Source organism: Eriocheir sinensis, chromosome 64 (assembly GCF_024679095.1).
Source record: "Eriocheir sinensis breed Jianghai 21 chromosome 64, ASM2467909v1, whole genome shotgun sequence".
Classification (NCBI taxonomy): Eukaryota; Metazoa; Arthropoda; class Malacostraca; order Decapoda; family Varunidae; genus Eriocheir; species Eriocheir sinensis.
The window spans coordinates 2,753,578-2,773,998 of record NC_066572.1 but is presented as its reverse complement, the minus strand read 5'-3'; the positions used below and the strand labels follow the sequence as shown (position 1 = coordinate 2,773,998).

General features: G+C 42.8%; 1 protein-coding gene across 39 annotated transcripts; it reads left to right on the top strand.

The window, feature by feature from the left end:
* Nucleotides 1–1,011: 1,011 nt before the first annotated feature.
* LOC126987252 (sodium-dependent phosphate transport protein 2A-like) lies at nt 1,012–19,251 on the top strand. 39 transcript variants are annotated; one of them, XR_007740509.1, is made up of 12 exons: nt 1,012–1,276; nt 2,015–2,177; nt 7,232–7,477; nt 8,229–8,360; nt 8,587–8,672; nt 8,862–9,086; nt 11,289–11,718; nt 12,366–12,494; nt 13,482–16,648; nt 16,701–16,752; nt 16,805–16,840; nt 17,049–19,251. XR_007740509.1 is itself a non-coding variant. In XM_050844085.1 (9 exons), the coding sequence occupies exons 1-9, from the start codon at nt 1,190–1,192 to the stop codon at nt 14,732–14,734; spliced, it is 2,751 nt and encodes a 916-aa protein (XP_050700042.1). In that variant the 5' UTR covers nt 1,012–1,189; the 3' UTR covers nt 14,735–19,251. The 39 variants fall into 39 exon arrangements, 1 of the variants encoding a protein (XP_050700042.1); XR_007740503.1 differs by lacking the exon at nt 16,701–16,752 and having other exon boundaries at nt 16,805–16,908; nt 17,013–19,251; XR_007740502.1 differs by lacking the exon at nt 16,701–16,752 and having other exon boundaries at nt 16,805–16,908; nt 16,961–19,251.
* Nucleotides 19,252–20,421: the final 1,170 nt, after the last annotated feature.

The following is a 20,421-nucleotide window of genomic DNA, read 5'->3' as shown; positions in this document are numbered from 1 at the left end:
CCGTTTTCTTCTTCTACACGTACTATAGAAAACTCGGTCATTTTAACCCAGACTCCGATAAACTCTCCTCGCCCCGGTTGTCACGTTGTTATATAAGGCAGCCCGGGTATTGATCTTAGGTTGTTAGTGATTGTCAATTTACCTGTCTGTCTATCTATCTATCTATCTATTTGTTTGTCTCGTTTTATGTTAGTATTTATAAGTGATAGTTGTAGTGGTGGTGGTTGTAGTAGTAGTAATAGTAGTAGTAGTAGTAGTTGTTGTTGTTGTTGTTGTTGTTGTTCTTCTATTTCATCATCTTTACTTTATATCATCATCTTCTCCTCCTCCTCCTCCTTCTTCTTCTTCTTCTTCTTCATCATCTCCTTTTCTACAGCTCCTCCTTCTCCTCCTTCTCCTTCTTCTCCTTAATAATAATAATGATAATAATAATAACAATAATAATAATAACAAAACAATACCACTAAATCACTCTCGCCTCTATCGCATTGTTAGTTAAGGTTGAAAATAGCGCAGAGTAACCTTGAAGTAATATTGAATTAGAAGGGGGGGGAGGGGGAGGGGGGGTATTGATTTCAGAAGGAGGAGGAGGAGGAGGAGGGGGAGAGAGAGAGAGAGAGAGAGAGAGAGAGAGAGAGAGAGAGAGAGAGAGAGAGAGAGAGAGAGAGAGAGAGAGAGAGAGAGAGAGAGAGAGAAGGAGGAGGAGGAGGAGAAAGAAAGATAGATAGAAAGATAGAAAAATGGGAAGAGAATGAGAAATAAAGAAGAAAGAAAGAAAGAAAAGAGAAAATGAGGAGGAAGAGGAAGAGAAAGATAGATAGATAGATAGAAAAAGAGAGAAAAATAAAAAATAAAAAAAGAAGAAATCAGAAGAGAGAGAGGAAAAGAAGCTTAGAAGAAGAAGAAGAAGAAGAAGAAGAAGAAGAAGAGGAAGAGGAAAGTAAAGAGGAATTAAAACCAAGGAGAAATCCGAGAGAGAGAGAGAGAGAGAGAGAGAGAGAAAGCGAGGCAGAGTCACACAACCCAGCGCGCCAGCCAGCCAGTCTGCCTCACACTCCCGCAGGACACGCACGCACGCACGCACACACGCACACGCCGGCACACGCACACACGCCTGCCCCTGTGTGTACGCCTCCCCTGTGCACCTGAGCCCCCCCGTGACCCCCCCCTGACCCCCCCCGGTACAGTGATGGTGAAAAAGCCTAAAAAAGAAATTATGAGACAAAAGCTTCATGTGTCGAAAAGCAAAAGAGGAACGCCACCCACGGATGAGCTGGTACGTACACACACACACACACACACACACACACACACACACACACACACACACACATATATATATATATATAAAAGTTCACATATGTTCGTTTTTTGGGGGGGCTGTTTGTGTGTATGTGTGTGTGTGTGTGTGTGTGTGTGTGTGTTTTGAGGTCAGTCCGGTAAAGTCACACACACACACACACACACACACACACACACACACACACACACACACACACACACACACACGCACATATATATATATAGAAGTTCACATATGTTCGTTTTGGGGGGGCCTGTATGTGTGTGTGTGTGTGTGTGTGTGTGTGTGAATCAGTACAGTAAAGTCACACACACACACACACACACACACACACACACACACACACACACACACACACACACACACACACACACACACACACATATATATAGACGTTCACATATGTTCGTTTTTTGGGGGGGCTGTTTGTGTGTATGTGTGTGTGTGTGTTGAGGTCAGTACGGTAAAATCAGACACACACACACACACACACACTCTCTCTCTCTCTCTCTCTCTCTCTCTCTCTCTCTCTCTCTCTCTCTCTCTCTCTCTCTCTCTCTCTCTCTCTCTCTCTCTCTCTCTCTCTCTCTCTCTCTCTCTCTCTCTCTTTTATCAATGTGTTTACGAATACCAATTTTAAATCCCCCATGTGGTCAGATCATACTAGCGGTCACATCCCAGGTCAGCTCAGGTCATATGTGTGTGTTGCAGGTCACGGTGAAGTCCGACCTGGTCCTCATATCATCGGACTGGGAGGATGACCCGAGTGGACCCGTATCCGCCTCCGCCGCTGCCAGGTCACACCCCCGAGGCCGCCTGTCTTGTAGGAGGGCTAGGCGGGCTGCTGCTGGGGATGATGCTGGGGCTGGTCTGGGTAAGTGTTGTTGGTGGTGGTGGTGGTAGTGGTGGTGGTGGGGGTGGTGGTGGTGGGGGGGGTGGAGGTGATGTTTTTTTCGTTTTTTGGTCAGGTAATTTGTAAAAGTGGAGAAAGAAAGAAAGAAAGAAAGAAAGGATGAACAGAGAAATGAAGGAGGAGGAGGAGGACGATAGATTTGGTGGTGGTGTTAGTGGTGGTGGTGGTGGTGGTGGAGGTGTTAGTGGAGGTGGTGGTGGTGGACTGCTTATTGTCGTGTTTAAGGTCCACCAATGTTCCGGGTCTACCATACTTGAGGGTCCAATGTTTAGGGTCTGATCGCCAATTCGTACGCGCCCTTTCCAATCTGCACGCATTTAATTTTGAGGAACTTGCCTATTTTCATGTCTAAGGTCCACCAATGTTCCGGGTCTACCATACTTGAGGGTCCAATGTTTAGGGTCTGATCGCCAATTCGTACGCGCCCTTTCCAATCTGCACGCATTTAATTTTGAGGAACTTGCTTATTGTCATGTCTAAGGTTCACCAATGTTCCGGGTCTACCATACTTGAGGGTCCAATGTTTAGGGTCTGATCGCCAATTAATTCGTACGCCCTTTTATTTGAGGGTCCAATGTTTAGGGTCTGATCGCCAATTCGTACGCACCCTTTCCAATTTGCACTGATTAGGGATATTGATTGCAGACTTAAAATTAAACTATCATCATCATCATCATAATTAGCACCATCATATATTTTTTCTCTCATTTGTGAATCAATATTTTTTTTGTCATCCATTTTCTCTTCTTTTCGTTTCTCTTTTGTTTTCCTTTTCGTTGTTTTTGTCATTATTATTTTCTTGTTATTACTGTTTATCATCACACGAATCTTTCTTAGTGTGCGTGTGTGTGTGTGTGTGTGTGTGTGTGTGTGTGTGTGTGTGTGTGTGTGTGTGTGTGTGTGTGTGTGTGTGTGTGTTGAATAGACATGATCTCTTTCTAAACCATGTACGTGTGTGTGTGTGTGTGTGTGTGTGTGTGTGTGTGTGTGTAATTGCATTTTCCTATCTTAATTATCAATACAGACAGACAGACAGACAACTATTATTAGATATATTATTATTAGACATTATTTTTAGACTTTTCCTTTATTAGGGAGATGATGAGTGCTCCCTCCCTCTTCCTCCTCCTCCTCCTCCAATCTCTCTCTCTCTCTCTCTCTCTCTCTCTCTCTCTCTCTCTCTCTCTCTCTCTCTCTCTCTCTCTCTCTCTCTCTCTCTCTCTCTCTCTCTCTCTCTCTCTCTCTCTCTCTCTCTCTCTCTCTCTCTCTCTCTCTCTCTCCTCTCCTCCTCCTCCTCCTCCTCCTCCTCCTCCTCCTCACCAACCATCACTTTTTTTTTTGTCTTTCAATGGAGGTGTTTTTTTTTTCTTGTTTTTTTTCGTTTTTATTTCCATAATTTTTTTTGTTTTGTTTTTGTCTCTTGTTCGTTTGTTTTTATGTACGCAGCCCAGCGACGTACACACACACACACACACACACACACACACACACACACACACACACACACACACACATTTATATATATATATAAACACACACATATATATACACACACACACACACACACACACACACACACACACACACACACACACACACACACACACACACACACGCTAACACACAAACACACACACACACACACACACACACACACACACACACACACACACACACACACACACACACACACACACACACACACACACACACACACACACACACACACACACACACACGCAAAAATACACTCACGCACATTCTAACACGCACAGACATACTCTCACTAGACACACACACACACACACACACACACACACACACACACACACACACACACACACACACACACACACACACACACACACACACACACACACACACACACACACACACACACACACACAGGAAGGAGGTCACTAGGTTAATTTTGTTTTCCTTTTTTTTATACAACAAGGAATAAATTTATGATCTGTAATTTTTTTTAAGACGAGAGAAGGAAATTTTCAAGACAAACTATTTTCTTTTTTTTTTTCTTCTCTTTATTTATATTTATTTTTTAGGTCAGAAAAAAACCTAAATTTATGACCTCATGAATGGAGAGAGAGAGAGAGAGAGAGAGAGAGAGAGAGAGAGAGAGAGAGAGAGAGAGAGAGAGAGAGAGGTCACAAAAATCTTTCCTTTTTGAATAGAGAAAAAAAAAGTATTTAAAGTTAAGACAAACAGTGATTTATATATTTATTTTTTAAGTCTTTATTTTATTTGTTGTTTTGTGGGTCAAGAGTGTTTTGTAAGCGTATAAGTTTTTTCGTAAATCTGTATAACGAAGTACTTTATTTTTTTTGTTTGTTTGTTTAAGTTAAATAGAACAGAAATATAAAATAGATTCACTAATATAATAACAGAAAAAACATTATTATTATTATTATTATTATTATTATTATTATTATTATTATTATTATTATTATTATTATTATTATTATTATTATTATTATTATTATTATTATTATTATTATTATTATTATTATTATTATTATTATTATTATTACTACTACTACTACTACTGCTACTACTACTACTACTACTACTACTACTACTACTACCACCACCACTACTACTACTACTACTACTACTACTACTACTACTTTCCTTCTCCATATAACATAAAAAAATAAGGATAGAAAAAAAATATTAGGTAATTTTTATTTGTTTATTTATTTATTTTATTTTTATTTATTTTTTGTAACATAGAAAGGAGAACGTTTAAGGGTCCTTCTCCTGCCCTTTGATGGAGGATATTGACCCGTGTGTGTGTGTGTGTGTGTGTGTGTGTGTGTGTGTGTGTGTGTGTGTGTGTGTGTGTGTTACTTGATGAGAGAGATAAAATGATACGATTATTAAGAAAGGAAGGAAGGAAGGAACAAAGGAAGGAAGGAAGGAAAGGAAAGGAAGGAAGGAAGGAAGAAAGGAAGGAAGGAAGGGAGGGAAGGAAGGAAGGAAGGAGGGAAGGAAGGGAAGGAAAGAAAGGAAGGAAGGAAGGAAGGGAAGGAAAGAAAGGAAGGAGGGACAGGAAGGGAAGGAGGAAAGGAATAAAATAGAGGAAAGAAATATAGATAGATAGATAGATAAATAGATAGATAGATAGATAGACATAGAAAAATAAATAGAGAAAAGAAAGGGATGAGAGAGAGAGATAGAGAGAGAGAGAGAGAGAGAGAGAGAGAGAGAGAGAGAGAGAGCAAAAAGAATTGGGATGAAGAATAGAGAGAAAGAAATGAGAAAAAAAGAGAGGAAGAGAAAGAGAGAAAGAAAAGAGAGAAAAAGAAAATGAAAGCAAAAATGAGTAATCTCTCTCTCTCTCTCTCTCTCTCTCTCTCTCTCTCTCTCTCTCTCTCTCTCTCTCTCTCTCTCACTTTATCTCTCTCCTTTACTAACCGGTTCCCGCCAGTTCGCTTCACGCCATCAATCGATAAAAGCAAAAAAATACAACATCTGGCAACCTAGTACCAGGATGACGTCACTGCGCGCTGATTGGCTGACGGGAGACGCCTCAGCCAATCAGGAAGCAGTGACGTCATGAGGTGGGGAGCGGGAGCCAATCGATAAGGAGTGACGTCATGCTGCAGACTGTAAACAAATGACGCAATCTTGAAATTCTGAGGTTTTGTTGATTTTCTTTTGTTTTTTGTTGTTTTTTCGGTCTATAGGAAGTGAGGAAAGGTTGTTATGGTGTTGTTTTGGGTCTGGTTCATCCGTTTATTGTTTTGTTGCATCTATAGCGTAAAGAAATGACGCAATCTTGTGTTCTTGAGGGTAAAATTCTCGTACTTATATATTTTTTTTGTACGATATGCATGAGAAAAAACTTGTAAGTGTTTTTTCAGGATTGTTTTAACCTTTTCTTTGTTTTGTTTCATCTATAGCGTAAAGAAATGACGCAATCTTGTGTTCTTGATGGTAAAATTATCGTACTTATATATTTTTTTTGTACGATATGCATGAGTGTTTTTTTCAGGATTGTTTAATTTTTTTGTTTTGTTTTGTTTTATCTATAGCGTAAAGAAACATGCAGAAAAAACTTGTAAGTGTTTTTTCAGTCATGTTTTCAGCCAATTCTTTGTTTTGTTTCATTTCTAGACGTAAACAAATGACGCAAGCTTGTGTTTCTGACGTTATGTTGTTTTCTTGTTTATGTTTCGCTAGATTTTTGGACGTCGTGAAGAGGAAAAGCTTATAAGGAAATAGTTTTAGTAGCATATTAATCGTTCTATTTCTTTTCTTCTAGCCGCAAGGAAATGACGCGATCTTATTCTTATGTCCATCTTTAAGGATAAATTTACACTGATATTCGTGACATTTTCATAGTAAAAAGGGAAAGACTTATAATGAATTTCGTTAAGCATTGTATAGGCGTTCATGGTTTATTTCACATTGCTGAACGTAAAGAATATGATGCCATGTTCTCTACTGTGTCATGTTGTTAAAGGATAAGTTATTGTAGCGAATCTTATTGTTTTTGTTTTTGTTTTGAGAGGTTTAGCGTGACCGAGGTAGTGAAATGTGGTTAAAGTTTACCGTAGAGTTTACTGACTTTTTTTTTGTTTTCCTTCGTATTTTTTTCCTTTTTTTATTTCACTTCATTTAATGCATTTTTATTTAGGTATTATTGTTTTTTAGGCTTATTTTTTAAGTATTTCTGATTATTATTATTGTTATTATTATTATTATTATTATTATTATTATTATTATTATTATTATTATTATTGTTAGTATTTCTTCATCACTTATTTACATCTTTCTTTTTCTTCTTCTTCTTCTTCTTCTTCATCTTCTTCGTCCCCTCTTCCTTTACAATATTAACAACAAAAACTACTACTACTACTACTACTACTACTACTACTACTACTACTACTACTACTACTACTACTACTACTACTACTACTACTACTACTACTACTACTACTACTACTACTACCACCACCACCACCACCACCACCAATCTCATCTCCTTCCAGACATCGAAGGAGGAGGAGGAAGAGGAAAAGGACGAGGAGGAGGAGAACATGACATCGTGGACAGTGACAGCGGGATCACCATCACCAACAAGGCTTCTGGTGATGGTGGTGGTGTTGCAGGGATGGTGAGGAGGGGGGTGGGCCTGCTGGCTAGACTGGTGACCCTTCTGCTGCTGCTGTACCTCTTCGTCTGCTCACTCAACCTGCTGTCCACTGCCTTCCGTCTGCTGGGTGGCCGCACTGCTAGTAAGGGAAGGGAAGGGAAGAGGAGAGAGGAGGGAGAGGAAGAGGAAGGTTGGGTAGGGATGGGATAGGAAGGGAAGGGAAGGGAAGGGAAGGGATGGAAAGGGAGGGGAATGAAAGGAAAGGGAAGGGAATGGAAGGGGCAGGATAGGAAGGGAAGAGAAGGGAAGGGAAGGGATTGAGAGAGAGGAAGAACAGGGAAGGGAAGGGACGGAAAGGAATGAAAGGGAACGAAAGGAAGGGAAGGAAAGGGAAGGGAAGAGAAGGGATGAGATGGGAAGGGAAAGGAAGGGAAGGGAAAGGAAAGGAAGGGAGGGGAATGAAATGGAAGGGAAGGGAAGGAAAGGGAAAGGAAGGGAAGGGAAGGGAAAGGGAAGGGAAGGGAAAGAGAAGGGAAGGAAAAGAAAGGGAAAGGATAGAGAAGGAGAAGGGAAGGGAAGGGACGGATTGATGTTTTTTGTGTGTGTTTGTGTGTGTGTGTGTGTGTGTGTGTGTGTGTGTGTTCCCTGTCTATCTATCTGTTCTAACTATCTATTTATCCACTCTCTCTCTCTCTCTCTCTCTCTCTCTCTCTCTCTCTCTCTCTCTCTCTCTCTCTCTCTCTCTCTCTCTCTCTCTCTCTCTCTCTCCCCCCCTTCTCCCTCCTCCCTTCCTCTCTTTCCTCAACTCCAAACAACCCCATCTCTCTCTCTATCTCCCTCCCTCCAGCACACTAACCTCCCCTTCTCCCCCTCTCTTCTCCCCTCTCCCCCAGGCGCCATGTTCCGCTCGGGGCCGTTGCTGGGGAGCCCTGTGGTGGGGGTGATGGTCGGGGTGGTTGTGACGGTTCTTGTACAGTCGTCATCCACCTCATCATCCATAATTGTGTCCATGGTAGCGGCTGATTGTGAGTATGATGATGGTAGTAGTAGTAGTAGTAGTAGTAGTAGTAGTAGTAGGAGAAACACTAGCAATAATGATAATAACATGTTTAATTATTTTTCATATCTTCAACATCTATATATATGACGGTCCCCCTCCATACCTTTCTCTCCCCCTCTCCCCCTCTCTCTCTCTCTCTCCCTCTCTCCCCCATTCACCCCTCTCTCTCTCTCTCTCCCCTCTCTCCCCAGTCTTGGCGGTGGAAACAGCCGTGCCTATCATCATGGGAGCCAACATTGGGACCTCTCTCACCAACACCCTCGTCAGCTTAGGACAGGTAAGAGAGAGAGAGAGAGAGAGAGAGAGAGAGAGAGAGAGAGAGAGAGAGAGAGAGAGAGAGAGAGAGAGAGAGAGAGAGAGAGAGAGAGAGAGAGAGAGATTTTACATGTTTTGTGTTAATTCAGCGGACGGTCACCCCTTCTTGCAATATCTAAACCCAAGTAAACCTTTTCAATACCCCGTGCAGGCAGGTGACCGAGCCCAGTTTGAAAGGAGCTTCGCCGGGGCTGTCGTCCACGATATGTTCAATTGGCTGTGTGTGGGGGTCATGCTGCCCCTGGAGGCCGCCACGGGGTACTTACGTCACCTCAGCGGCGCCCTCCTCAACAGCTTCACTAATTTAGGGAACGGAGGGGTTAGGATCACGCTGCTCTCCGCCCTGACGAAGCCGCTGACGGAGAGGATAGTGAGGGTAAGAGAGAGAGAGAGAGAGAGAGAGAGAGAGAGAGAGAGAGAGAGAGAGAGAGAGGAATAGAAGAGAAGGGAAGAGAAGGAAGGAAAGGAGGAAGAGAGAGAGAGAGAGAGAGAGAGAGAGAGAGAGAGAGAGAGAGAGAGAGAGAGAGAGAGAGAGAAAATAAAGAAGGAGAAAGAGGGAGAGGAAATTTTGAAGAGTAAGACGATTTTGCGGTTCAGTTCTGGTCTCAAAAGAATGGATATCAAGGTGTTAGAATCGGTGCAGAGGAGGATGACTAAGATGATTCAGGGGTTAAGAAACTTGCCATACGAGGAAAGACTTCAACATTTAATCTACATTCTCTGGCAAGGCGAAGGGTGCGTGGAGACTTGAGTGATGTTTATAAATGGATGAAGGGCTTTAATAAGGGGGATTTTAATGAGGTTTTGTTGGTAAGAGAACCGGGTAGGACACGTAGTAATGGGTTTAAGTTAGATAAATTCAGATTCAACAGGGACATAGGCAAGAATTGGTTTACTAACAGAGTGGTGGATGAGTGGAACAGGCCTGGCAGTCATGTGGTGAGTGAGTGCCAATACTAACAGAGTGGTGGATGAGTGGAACAGGCCTGGCAGTCATGTGGTGAGTGAGTGCCAATACTAATAGAGTGGTGGGTGAGTGGAACAGGCCTGGCAGTCATGTGGTGAGTGAGTGCCAATACTAACAGAGTGGTGGATGAGTGGAACAGGCCTGGCAGTCATGTGGTGAGTGAGTGCCAATACTAACAGAGTGGTGGATGAGTGGAACAGGCCTGGCAGTCATTTGGTGAGTGAGTGCCAATACTAACAGAGTGGTGGATGAGTGGAACAGGCCTGGCAGTCATTTGGTGAGTGAGTGCCAATACTAACAGAGTGGTGGATGAGTGGAACAGGCCTGGCAGTCATGTGGTGAGTGAGTGCCAATACTAACAGAGTGGTGGGTGAGTGGAACAGGCCTGGCAGTCATGTGGTGAGTGAGTGCCAATACTAACAGAGTGGTGGATGAGTGGAACAGGCCTGGCAGTCATGTGGTGAGTGAGTGCCAATACTAACAGAGTGGTGGATGAGTGGAACAGGCCTGGCAGTCATGTTGAGAGTGCCAATACGATAGACACATTCAAGAAGAGGTTGGATAAGGTCATGGATGGTGAGGTCAGGTGGGGTTAGGTTCACAGGAGCTTCCTTGTACAGACCTACCAGCCTCTTGCAGACTCCTTACGTTCTTATGTTCTTATGTCAATCCTTACCAACGCGAATGCACAACGGGAGCTTCTGTACTGTTCCATCCCTTCGTTGTATTAAGAAAGAGCGTAAAATATGACAAGGCTTTCGTAAGAGTTGTGGGCATTTCCAGGGGTAGTTTTATGACCCTGGTGGTAGTGTGACCCTTCCTCTGTACCGTGAACCTAAGTAAACACACATTTGACAAGGCTTTTGTAGGAGTTTTGTGCATTTCCAGGGGTAGTTTTATGACCCTGGTGGTAGTGTGACCCTTCCTCTGTACCATGAACCTAAAGAAACACACATTTGACAAGGCTTTCGTAGGAGTTTGGGGCATTTCCATGGGTAGTTAAATGACCCTGGTGGTAGTCTGACTCTTCCTCTGTACCATGAACCTAAACAGGTAGTTTATGACCCTTCCTCTGTACCGTGAACCTGAAGAAACACGCATTTGACAAGGCTTTCGTAGGAGTTGTGGGCATTTCCAGGGGTAGTTTCATGACCCTGGTGGTAGTGTGACCCTTCCTCTGTACCATGAACCTAAGAAACGCACATTTGACAAGGCGTTCATAGGAGTTTTGTGCATTTCCAGGGGTAGTTTTATGACCCTGGTGGTAGTGTGACCCTTCCTCTGTACCGTGAACCTAAAGAAACACACATTTGACAAGGCTTTCGTAGGAGTTTAGGGCATTTCCAGGGGTAGTTTTATGACCCTGGTGGTAGTGTGACCCTTCCTCTGTACCGTCAACCTAAAGAAACACTCATTAGAATCCGATTGACCCTCTCTTTGACCTTTAGAAATAGATGATATGAGAAGGGAAATTGTCTTATAATACAGACTTAATAATGAGATATAGGAATGTTTGCTTTTTTTCAACGGGGTTACTAATGAAGTCTCTCTCTCCCTCTTCTCTCTCTGCCTATCTATCTATCTGTCTTCTATCTGTCTATCTTCTAACAGCTGGACAAGAGTGTGTTGATGGGGTGGAGTCTTGGAGATGCAAAATATGAGAACTCAACCCTTCTTCTTCGCCATTGTCCTCCTCTCTCCTCCTCCTCCTCCTCCTCTAACTCCTCCTCCTCCTCCTCTTCATCTGTCACTTTCTCCTTTAACTCCTCCTCCTCTTCCTCTTCTTTCTCCCTCTTTGATAATGTCTCCTCTACTCCTGACCCCTCCTCCTCCTCCTCCCCCTCCTCCTCTTCCTCCTCTTCCTCCTCCTCTTCTGATTCCTATTTTGAGATTTCTGATAATTCTTCTCTTCATCTCCTTGAATATAACTCCTCATACTCCTCCTCCTCCTCTTCCTCCTCCTCCTCCTCCTCCTCCTCCTCCCCTTCCGTCAACGTGTCTTCCCTGATTCACGACTTCGAAGCTTCGGATCTTGTTTCGTGTGAGTATTTGAATGAACCTTTTGTTGTTGTTGTTGTTGTTTGTGAGTATAATTTATGTTCGTTTTTTTATTTGTTTATAGTGTTGTTGTTGTTGTTGTTTGTGAGTATGATTTGTTGTTTATTTTCTGTATTTTTTTTATATTCATTTGTTTATATTTTGTTTATTTTTGGTTTGTTTGTTTGTATGTACGTTTTTATTTACCTATTTATTTATTTATTTATTTATTTATGTTGATAACGTGTTTTAGAATATTTTTTTTTTGTTTGTTTGTTTTTTTGTATATATAAGAATAATTAAGTGTAACATATATGACTTTTTAAATTGAGATATAAGTGTTTTTTCTACTACTAATACTACTACTACTACTACTACTACTACATCTACTACATTTTTTCTTTCTCTCATCTTTCTCTTCATATAAATCTTTACTTAATTCTCCGTTTTTCCCTTCATTTTATTACTTATTAAACTTTATCTTATTTTGTCTCTATCTTATCTTTACTTATTTTACTTTCAAATTTCACTTTACTCTCCATTTTCATCTTTTACTCACTTATTTTTCACCTTTCACACTTATATCTACTACTACTACTACTACTACTACTACTACTACTACTACTACTACTACGATATCTCTCCCCTCAGGCGGCACACTAGCAGAAGGTCTTGGTCTGGGTGATGTGGGCGTGGGTCTTGTTCTGCTGGCCGCCGCTTTGTTTCTGCTGGCGGTGTGTCTGCTGGCTATTGTTAGGACGCTTTCTGCTCTGCTTAGTGGTGGGTATTCCTTTTGTTTGTTTGTTTGTTTGTTTTTGTATGTGTGTTAAGTCTGTGTTCCAAGCTCTCCCTCACTAAACGCTTCTAAACGGTTTAACACTGTCACTGAATAGACCGTACTGGCTATCATTTCGCCTCTTCGCCGCTTGAGGTCCCTCGTGTGCGTCTTCATGGCAATGGGAACGCTCTACCGTAGCTTTGTCTACCAGCTTTTCTAGAGTTCGGGTTTCGCCTACCGCAGCACTGTTTGTATAAAGCACTTACTCAAATACCAGAAGTCGAAATAACCACACCATCAGAAATTATACCCATCAAACATCAAATTAAATCATACCAGTGATACTAGAAACCAAAATACAACCATGAGCGATTTTTTTTCTAAGATTTATCCCCTAATATCACGAGGGAAACGGCGAGATATTCCTGAGACGAAACCTCTCATGTTGCCTCCCGGACTGGACTTCTGCGCTCACGAGGTGGATACGGTCCCGCTTACATTCGGCACTCACTGGTCACACACGCCATAAATAGACGCAAACCTTAAAACCTACGAGATTTGGACATTTGATACTAAACAATAACTTGTATTCCTGAATGCCGATATATATAGAAAAGAACCGAGGTCACCAAGAAAAGTTCCTCGCAGAGTCCCAGACAGTTCCACAGATGGCCGCGTGTGGCGCTGGGTGTACTGGACTTCTGCGCTCACGAGGTGGATACGGTCCCGGTTACATTCGGCACTCACTGGTCACACACGCCATAAATAGACGCAAACCTTAAAACCTACGAGATTTGGACATTTGATACTAAACAATAACTTGTATTCCTGAATGCCGATATATATAGAAAAGAACCGAGGTCACCAAGAAAAATACCTCGCAGAGTCCCAGACAGTTCCACAGATGGCCGCGTGTGGCGCCGCGTGTATAGCCAATACCGTCTATTGCACACACTTCTGTACTCAGTCTGCTCTTCCTTCACTCACAGGTTCGGTCCGCCATCTAGTGGAGAAAGTGGTCAACTCCGATCTTCCATACGTGCCCTGGCTGACCGGGTACGTGGCCATCCTCGCTGGGGCCCTCTTCACCTTCCTCCTGCAGTCCTCCTCCATCTTCACCTCCACGCTGACCCCTCTCGTGGGCATGGGGGTCATCACGGTGGAGCGGATGTACCCCCTGACCCTGGGTTCGAACCTCGGCACCACCACTACAGCGATCCTAGCGGCGCTCTCTGCAGATGGCGCGACCTTGATTCCAGCTCTTCAGATATCACTGGTCCATATGTTTTTCAACCTTAGCGGGATCCTCATGTGGTACCCCGTCCCCTTTCTGAGGTTTCCGATCCCAATGGCTCTTGCACTAGGTCGGGTCACGGCTAAGTACCGCTGGTTTGCTATAGTTTATATTCTATTGACATTTTGCTTGATACCCCTTTGTGTGTTTGCGATATCGCTTGGGGGCAACGCTGTGGCATATCCCGTCTTCAGCACAGTTCTAACCCTCCTAGCAGTGATTCTAGTGGTCAATATATGCCAAGCCAGATGCCCTAATGCCCTACCTAGCTTCCTGAGGTCATGGGAGTGGTTGCCTTTGCCGCTGAGGTCACTGAAACCCTATGATGTGGTTATGTCCAAGCTCATGTGCTGCTGTTCGGGGCATACGAGTAACCTGGAGTATGACAGAGTCGCTACCACTCTCTCCCTCCCTGCGACCATTGAGAAGAAAACCGGTACTGAAGAGCCGTCCGAGACTGTGGTGGTGGTTGACTCGAAGGAAAGGCGCTGTGGTGGTGGGTGGTGTTGCCGCGGTGGTGGTGATAGTGGTGGTGATATTGGTGGTGGTGCGAGGTTCTGTGTCTGTGATGGTGGTGGTGGTGATATTGGTGCTGGAGCGAAATTCTGCGTCTGTGGTGGTGGTGGTGAGGGTGGCAAATGTTTGTGTGTGAGCCTCGCAAATAGTGTTAGTGGTAGTGTTAGTGGTGGTGTTAGTGGTGGTGGTGATACTGGTGTTGGCGCTAAGTTCTGTGTCTGTGGTGGTGGTGGTGAGGGTGGTAAATGTTTGTGTATGACCCTCGCAAATAGTGTTGTTAGTGGTGGTGTTAGTGGTGGTGGTGGTGGTGATATTGGTGTTGGAGCGAAATTCTGCGTCTGTGGTGGTGGTGGTGAGGGTGGCAAATGTTCTTGTGTGACCCTCGCTAATGGTGTTGTTAGTGGTAGTGGTGTTGAAAGTGATAAAGGATAGGATACCACTAGTTGCTAAAATAGTTGTTATAGATCCTTTCCGTAGTCACAAAACGCCAGGGGTATATTGAGATCTGACTATTTGGTTGTTATCTTCCTAAAAATATACACTACCCCCATCAATGACTCTCCCCAGTGGTTATAAAGCTAAACTCACAACTGACTACATTTTTAACTAGTCGGCAAAAACTTGTAATATAAATCCGTTCCGTAGACACAAAACACCAGGGGTATATTGACATTTGACTATTTCGTTGTTATCTTCCTAAAAATATACCCCACCCCCATCAATGACTCTCCCCAGTGGTTATAAAGCTAAATTCACAACTGACTACATTTTTAACTAGTCGGCAAAAACTTGTTATATAAATTCGTTCCGTAGACACAAAACGGCAGGGCTATATTGACATTTGACTAATTTCGTTGTTATCTTCCTTAAAATATACACCACCCCCTTCAATGACTCTCCCCCAGTGGTTATAAAGTTAAATTTACAACTGACTACAATTTTAACTAGTCGGCAAAAACTTGTTATATATAAATCCATTTCTTAGACAAAAAATGGCAGGGCTATATTGGGATTTGACCATTTCGTTGTTATCTTCCTAAAAATATACACCACCCACATCAATGACTCTTCCCCAGTGGTTATAAAGCTAAATTCACAACTGACTACATTTTTAACCTGTAGGCAAAAACTATACCCCTCAAGTTCAGGTCATACCGTAGCTAAAAGTGTTGCCATTAAGGCCGGATTTATCAAGCAAGACCTGTCGTTTGTAATTCTTCTGGTAACACTGTTTTCTACTAGTGATCCTTGTGTTTAGGCGGCTCCGAGGCAGTGTTACCAGATTATCGTATTCACCACATTGTATTCATCGTTTTTAAGCCTCAAACTCTCGTACCTACACAAATATCGATAGAAAATTAAAGTTAGCGTTAAAACTGTTCTTTATTGAAATTTGTTTGTTTGTTTTTGCTTTAGTTATCGAATCTACGAAAATGCAATGCGATAAGTACGATAGATTGGCAACACTGCTCCGATATCGATGAAGGAAGTGCTCGTCTGCTCGACACTTCTCTCTCTCTCTCTCTCTCTCTCTCTCTCTCTCTCTCTCTCTCTCTCTCTCTCTCTCTCTCTCTCTCTCTCTCTCTCTCTCTCTCTCTCTCTCTCTCTCTCTCTCTCTCTCTCTCTCTCTCTCTCTCTCTCTCTCTCTCTCTCTCTCTCCTCCACTCTCCTCTACTTTAAATATTTATAGGTAGGGACTTTGCATATATCGTATTTATTTCCTTGTTGGGTTCTGATTAAGTGTTTTCCAAGCAAGTGTTTTCGTTCCACAATACTACTCGTGAGCACTTGTTAGTCATCCACCTTCTGCCTTCCCTGTCTGTAAAACTGTTTAACATCCCATTTAAACCTCCAACCGTGTTAGTATCAACTGAGCAACTCTTAAATTCACCTCCTTCATCCGGGTGAGGTGAGGAAGCGAGGGAGGACGGATGAGCTGTGTATCTATTGTAAACGCATTTTTTGTTCTTCGGTGTAAAAATAACAATATTAAAACACATGACTGACAGAAATCAATCCACATCTATTTCTGCTTCAAAGTAGGTATGCGGTCCCTGAAAGTCAAGATCAAGACCAAGATTGCTCAATGCTCATCAAACGTAGCGTGAGCATCCCCGTGTGATTAGCGCATGTCATGTTCCCTCAGCAGCTCACGGAAAGCTACCCCCCGAAGGTCTGGGTCCCGAGCAAAATCGTTCCCGTGAAACCTTGAAATACCGGCAGGGTCTACATGAGGTCTTGGGTGTGAAGTTTTAATGTGAAAGGGTCGCACATGGTCGGGAATAGGTCTTGAAACGATCGCCGGATGATGAGTGCACAGTGTGAAGGGGGTCTAAAAATCGCTGGGTTGTCGTGGTCCAGAGTCGGTACAGTTTGAAGGGGGTCTAAAAATCGCTAGGTTGTCGTAGGCCAGAGTCGGTACAGTGTGAAGGGGGTCTAAAAATCGCTAGGTTGTCGTGGGCCAGAGTCGGTACAGTTTGAAGGGGGTCTAAAAATCGCTAGGTTGTCGTGGTCCAGAGTCGGTACAGTTTGAAGGGGGTCTAAAAATCGCTGGGTTGTCGTGGTCCAGAGTCGGTACAGTTTGAAGGGGGTCTAAAAATCGCTAGGTTGTCGTGGTCCAGAGTCGGTACAGTTTGAAGGGGGTCTAAAAATCGCTAGGTTGTCGTAGGCCAGAGTCGGTACAGTGTGAAGGAGACCTAAAAATCGCTAGGTTGTCGTAGGCCAGAGTCGGTACAGTGTGAAGGAGACCTAAAAATCGCTGGGTTGTCGTAGGCCAGAGTCGGTACAGTTTGAAAGGGGTCTAAAAATCGCTGGGTTGTCGTGGGCCAGAGTCGGCGTAGTGTGAACGGGTCCTAAGAACGTTCTGAGTGGTTGGGAGTTACCAGAAGACTTACCAACAACAGGTCTGGTAGGTTGCTTGATGAATCCGCCCTTGGTCTTGCCCTGCGCTCAGATGACCCGTTAAAAGGGACTCTTACACTGGGCAAATTTTCCGTGGATCTTCAGTCAAACCACGATTCCCGCTGGCGTGGTTCTCATATTTCCGTGGTTTTCTGACGCGTCCACGATCTCCCAAAGCTACGGTAGATTTCACCCAAGGACGACGGTATTACCCACCATCATCATCATCAGCAATAACAAGAAACAAATGAGAATCACTCTAGCGGAAATCGTGGTTTGACTGAAGATCTACGGAAAATTTGCCCAGTGTAATAGCCCCCGCATTTAAGGGTATGGAGGGGAAGAGCCTACCCGCCCTATTGGAACAGTGGATCAGCTGAGCGCAACAAGAAATTGGCGCCCCACACAACAAGTCCCACATGGTATTCCTTCTTTTACCGGGAAATAGCGATCATAGTTTAACAAATCATTCGTTACAGGGAAATAATATGCAGAAGTGATAATTTATTGGCTACACTCATATGCCCACATCTTTGTTTACAAGCACTATAAAGTCGGTTTAACAAGAACTGGCGGGGGTAATCGTATAGGGGTGAACTCGCGGACTTGGCATCATTGCTTGGGTGATCTATCCCGCCGTGACATAGCAATGATACCAAGTCCGCAAGTCCCCTTCAGCTCTAGTGGAACCGACTATAGCGTCCTCTCCCAACCCCCGGCCGTGTAACAACTTCGCGGGGGATTTGGCTACACTGCCATCTTCACGCATGCAACTTGTTAGCTTCATTACACGTTATTGGGTCAAGTGAACGCAGGCTTGGTCTTGGTATGGAGTCCCCTCTGTTACTGCGCTTTCGTCAGTCACTGGAACGGGGTTACTATATCGTTAATTCTAGAAACTACAATGTTGGTAGGCTTGGGTCGTTGTTGGTGCTGGATATTCTGGTAGTTAGAGCCAATGATGGTAGTTTGACCTGTATAATGGTGGTAGCTTGTGTTAGGCTCGACGGATCGTGGTAGCACAAACTATACTCCGATGTTGGTAGGCTTGGGTGCTGGAATCGTGGTAGTTTGACTTGTGAAACGGTGGTAGTTAAGGTTAGGCTCAACGGAATGGTGGTAGCAGTCTATAATCCAATGTTGGTAGGCTTGGGTGCTGGAAATCGTGGTAGTTTGACTTGTATAATGGTGGTAGGTGTGAGAATTGAAAATGGTGGTAGATTTGGGTTTATAAAATGGTGGTAGCAGAAAAAATATATATATACCCTATAGCCAATGTTGGTAGTTGTGAATAAAATGTTGGTAGGACTGAATATGATGTTGGTAGGGCTGAATGACTCAAAAATAGTGGTTGCCAGATTATATAAAAGAATTGTGGTAGGCCAATATATGAATTTTGGTTGTAGTGAGGCCTGGTAGGCAATCTATAATGTTGGTAGGTGTGAATAACTGAAAATAGTGGTTGACAAATTATATAAAGGAATTGTGGTATATATAACGAATTTTGGTTGTAGTGAGTATAAGCAATGTTGGTAGGACTGAATATATCCAATGTTGGTAGGCCTGAATGACTGAAAATAGTGGTTGACAGATTATATAAACGAATTGTGGTATATATAACGAATTTTGGTTGTAGACAATGTTGGTAGGACTGAATCTAGCCAATGTTGGTAGGCCTGAATGACTAGATATTGGTTGCCTGATCCCAAAAAATGAATTATAGTCTAGATAAATGTTGGTAGGCCTGACTAACTTTAAGAAATATTGGTTGCCTACTTATATCAACAAATTGTAGTAGATATAGACAAATGTTGGTAGGCCTGACTGACTAAAAGAAATATTGGTCGCCTAATTATGAAACGAATTGTAGTGGATATAGACGAATGTTGGTAGCCCTGACTGACTAAAATAAATATTGGTCTCCTAATTATGAAACGAATTGTAGTGGATGTAGACGAATGTTGGTAGCCCTGACTGACTAAAATAAATATTGGTTGCCTACTTATATCAACAAATTGTAGTAGAGACGAATGTTGGTAGCCCTGACTTTAAGAAACATCGTTGCCAACTTATATAAACATTTCGTGGTATATATTTCAAATGTTGGTGGTAGCGAACGTAACCGATGTTGGTAGTTATAAAAAAAATACCAACAAACATTATAGAGCTTAAAAAACGTAAAAATACATATAAAATCACTCTTTGCGATGCCTTAACTAACGAAACAAAGCGAAATCAATGCAATAAATATATAAATAAGGAAATATATATAAATTAATTAATATGAATATCTATATACATCCAATATATCATAACAACCTGTCCAAATGTATACTATGTAAACTAGACTTAGAATATACATTACCCTCAATATGATATATGTATATGTATGCTAAAATTAAGGGATCATGTTGCTGGCGAAGTGGTTGAAGCGTCAGACCTCGAGAGTTATGTACCGTTTTGAGAGGGTTCGAAGCGCAGTATAAATGTATATATATTGCCCAGGTTGTGAGAGAGAGACCGATCATGCATAGAAAAGTGGGATACCTCATTATTATTATTATTAATATTATTATTATTATTATTATTGTCATTATTATTATTTTTATTGTTGAGTGCTAAGCGAGTGGGTTTTGAAGGGAGTTTCGAAGATTCACTCGCTGCTTCGGTTCAGGGTTCACGCGGCTGTTACATATGAAGCAACGAATGTATTTTTTCATGATAAAATATACGAAAAACCTGGAATTTCATGGTTTCATTTTTTATTGTTGTTGTTGTTGTGAATTTATGAGGTGTGTGAGAGAGAGAGAGAGAGAGAGAGAGAGAGAGAGAGAGAGAGAGATTTGTGTGTGTGTGAAACTAGTCAACCTCTATCGCCCCATCTATCTCTATCAGTCTATCTATTTTGTATCTATTTTTCTATCTATCCTCCGTGGTGTAGTGGTTATACTGTGGACCCGCGTTCGAATCCCGGGGCTGTCAGTCGTGCGTGAGGCCAGGCAGGTGTTGGTCCCCCCTGTGTGTCCGGGGTTAAATGTGCACCTGTGGACCCCTGGGTAAGGCACACTGCGGTACCCCGGGTGTCCCCCTGCCCTGTGTCCCCGGGGGTATATTCGCCAAATCTGGAACACCTCGTCCTCCACTGGAAATTATGACCAATCACAGCGGCTCGTGACGTCATTACTTATCCTTTATTTACATAGTTTTATCAAATATAT

What these genes read in the sequence shown, in the direction of transcription:
- LOC126987252 (XM_050844085.1), top strand. Translation starts at nt 1,190, where the DNA reads ATGGTGAAAAAGCCTAAAAAAGAAATTATGAGACAAAAGCTTCATGTG. An exon ending in TGACGGAGAGGATAGTGAGG is followed by an intron (nt 9,087 to 11,288) that starts GTAAGAGAGAGA and finishes ATCTTCTAACAG; the next exon opens with CTGGACAAGAGTGTGTTGAT. An exon ending in AGCTTCGGATCTTGTTTCGT is followed by an intron (nt 11,719 to 12,365) that starts GTGAGTATTTGA and finishes CTCTCCCCTCAG; the next exon opens with GCGGCACACTAGCAGAAGGT.